The following is a 2,882-nucleotide window of genomic DNA, read 5'->3' on the forward strand; positions in this document are numbered from 1 at the left end:
ATAAAATAATAACGAATTAAGATGATTAAAATGTCATAGAGATCAATTAAATTTATGAGCGAAAGCTTCGTTTTGTTTTTGGTTCTGTCTCGTCTTTGAGTTTTTGCGTTTTTTTTTGTTTGTTTATCGGTTTTTTTTTTATTGCTTGCTTGTTTCACTAGAGACGTATGGCAACCTCTGTCTCAAATACGACTGAGTCTTTCTTTGTCCCTCGGAGCTGGACAAATAGTCTTTCTCGCCGGCATAAACGCTACAGAGAATACCGTAAGTGTTGTATTTATCTATTTATGATTTATTTGCTTTTTAGAGGCCGAACAGATTCTCTTTTGAAGATAATATGAAAAACCTACAAAAACTTTTTTTTCTCTTTCGCAGGCTCTCTGTGTCCTAACAGCAGCTTTCTTGCAATATTTCCTGATGGCAGCTTTCTGTTGGATGCTGGTGGAGGAAATTTATTTCTTCCTATTTGTTGTGAAAGTTTATAACATCAGCACCAAGATGCATATGTATCACTTCATATCATGGGGTAATGTTATTTCACTTGTAAATTATTGTAAGCTGCTGAATCGAAATCGTCTGAAAATTGGACGTACGACCTCTCGAGTTGTACTAACTTCATTCTACTTATGTTTAGGCTTGCCCATCATCATGGTTAGCATTTCAATGAGCATCGCTGCTGGAAAAGATGGAATGAAAAGCTATATCAGTGAAACATAGTATGAAAAACAGCGAATAATATAACTGCAGTTTCTTCTCTCTTCTTCCTCCTCCCTCTCTCTTTTTTTTCATTTAAATAATCGGCATTTCACGACCCGTTGCTGTTGTTAAGATCTCTTCCCAGTTTTCCTTTATCACTCCATTTGTTTTCACTTGGAGTTGCCTTGTTTTATTATGCTGTTGTGTTTGATTTGTGTTGTGCTCTGAAGATTATTTTCTGGAATTTAATTTTTTTATATACTCGTTTCCAGTTGCTGGCTGTCCTCGAGAAACAACCTGATCTGGATCTTCGTCACATTTGTAGCTATCATTGAAGTTGTGAGTCTGCGTTGTTATTATTGTTATTATTATTATGATAATTGTCGGTGATATTATCGCTATTTCCTACACCAGGACTGCCTATTATTAAAGATTTTTATTAGCAAACGTTTACCGTCTTTCTAAAGAATATCAACTCCAATTGATATTCCCTTGTGTCTTTCCAAGTTCCATTCCTCTTGGCCTGTGTATGAACCAAGTAATAGCGTGGCGCAGCACACGGTTCTCTGCTGCTCATTATAGAGACGTCGGAGCGCGTTGGTTAGCTGAACACCGGGGTTTAATTTTCTATAAAGATTCAGAATTTTCTTTTTTCAAACGCTCGTAACAGAACGAATGACAATTTTTCTGTTTTCAGCGATACATTTCATAATCCTTATTTTTTTCAGCTCAACATTTTGATACTCGTCCGAATAATAAAGGAGATGAGCACATTAACACAACCCACGGGGGAAGATAACCATTTACAGCAGATACGGGAAGTTTTCAAATTTAACATTTCTTAGATAATTGTGGTAAACTAGTTAAAATTCAGGGGGGGGGGAGGTAAGTAAAACTATTTTCTAAAAAGACTCCTCGAGTAATGAAATCAAATTATTGCCGCATTTAGTCTAGCAGTATTTCCCTAGATTCCACTCTCGTTCGTTTGCAACGATGAAGCAATACGATTTTTTTCCCGTGACGGGAAGAAATGGTTAATCGATCCTCGTGATATGTTGTTCTCATTATTCAGACTTGGCATTAAAACATGCGCGGTGATGATTCCACTGCTGGGTGTCACATGGCTTTTTGGTCTTTTGCTATCATCACACAAAGCTCTCGCCTACCTTTTCACCATTTTCAGCTCTACTCAGGTGAGCTTTTAATAAAAGCTAGTCTATAATTAAATTTTAGTCATCTGTTCACATACTTAAATGCTCAAACCACTCTTTTGCTTAAAAAAGACTCTTTTGGTCAGATGATATTGCCTATTCAAAACAATTTACCCAACAGCAGACAATCCTTATTGGTTTAAGGGATATGCGACTTGCTTTAATTCATTCTTTCGCCACCTTTATTGTGGTTTCATCTCAAACGATCATACCGTTATCACCTTTCTCACCCGGATTACAAAAAGTGTAATACTGATATAATTATCTGTTTCAGGGAATCCTAATTTTCGTTCTTCATTGTGTGCGGAACAGCCAGGTATGATGAATATCAAACTGAGGATGTACATAAGACGAATTGTAAATTTGCTAGACATCATTAAAGATTTTGGCGGTTACCATTTGATACTTAGTCGCTTGTTCATCTGCAGATTAGAGAGCGATTAAAAAGGAAGATGAACATCATTTTCCCATCTGCTATAGATCATGGAAACTCTGCGAAGAAGAGCTCTCAAGTTAATCCAAGAGATGCCAGCGAAGTGAGGGCAGTAGAAATGCAGTCCTTCAAAGAATAGCAGAATACAGTATTCAGTAATTCAATTTTAAAGACTTTTAGTGATACCGTTTTTCCAACTTTACAAATGAAAAATCCACAAGGAAAAGCTCACAGGTAAATCCAAGTGATGTCGGTGATGTGTGGGCAGTTGAATAGCAGCCTTAAAATAAGTTGGAATTAAAAAAAAATAGCTTAAATAACTGGATTCACTAGAACGAAAATAAGAGTCGATTATCTTAAATCGTATCATACATTCAAGTCTCACTTGTTTAACACTAATACACATTTTACTGTATTTCCTTTAAACCACTGTTTATCAATATTTATAACGACTTAATATTGGTCCACATTTTGAGTACACAAGGTAACAGTAAGCTACCTGTGAAAATACCAAATGCGATCGTACTTTTGTAATAGCAGTG

The 2,882-nt window shown here is 36.1% G+C and overlaps 1 protein-coding gene across 1 annotated transcript in view; it reads left to right on the forward strand.

Annotated features, from left to right (window-relative positions):
• The window catches only part of LOC149051753 (adhesion G protein-coupled receptor D1-like), a 6,474-nt gene extending 3,592 nt beyond the window's left edge, over positions 1-2,882 (forward strand). Inside the window, exons 6-13 of the mRNA XM_089187372.1 lie at positions 162-264; positions 376-526; positions 635-716; positions 969-1,035; positions 1,425-1,509; positions 1,765-1,889; positions 2,182-2,223; positions 2,336-2,882. Coding sequence (XP_089043498.1) covers positions 162-264; positions 376-526; positions 635-716; positions 969-1,035; positions 1,425-1,509; positions 1,765-1,889; positions 2,182-2,223; positions 2,336-2,479 — 799 coding nt within the window. The 3' untranslated portion in view covers positions 2,480-2,882. The remainder of the gene's footprint in view (positions 1-161; positions 265-375; positions 527-634; positions 717-968; positions 1,036-1,424; positions 1,510-1,764; positions 1,890-2,181; positions 2,224-2,335) is intronic.

Source organism: Pocillopora damicornis, chromosome 1 (assembly GCF_964200805.1).
Source record: "Pocillopora damicornis chromosome 1, jaPocDami1.2, whole genome shotgun sequence".
Classification (NCBI taxonomy): Eukaryota; Metazoa; Cnidaria; class Anthozoa; order Scleractinia; family Pocilloporidae; genus Pocillopora; species Pocillopora damicornis.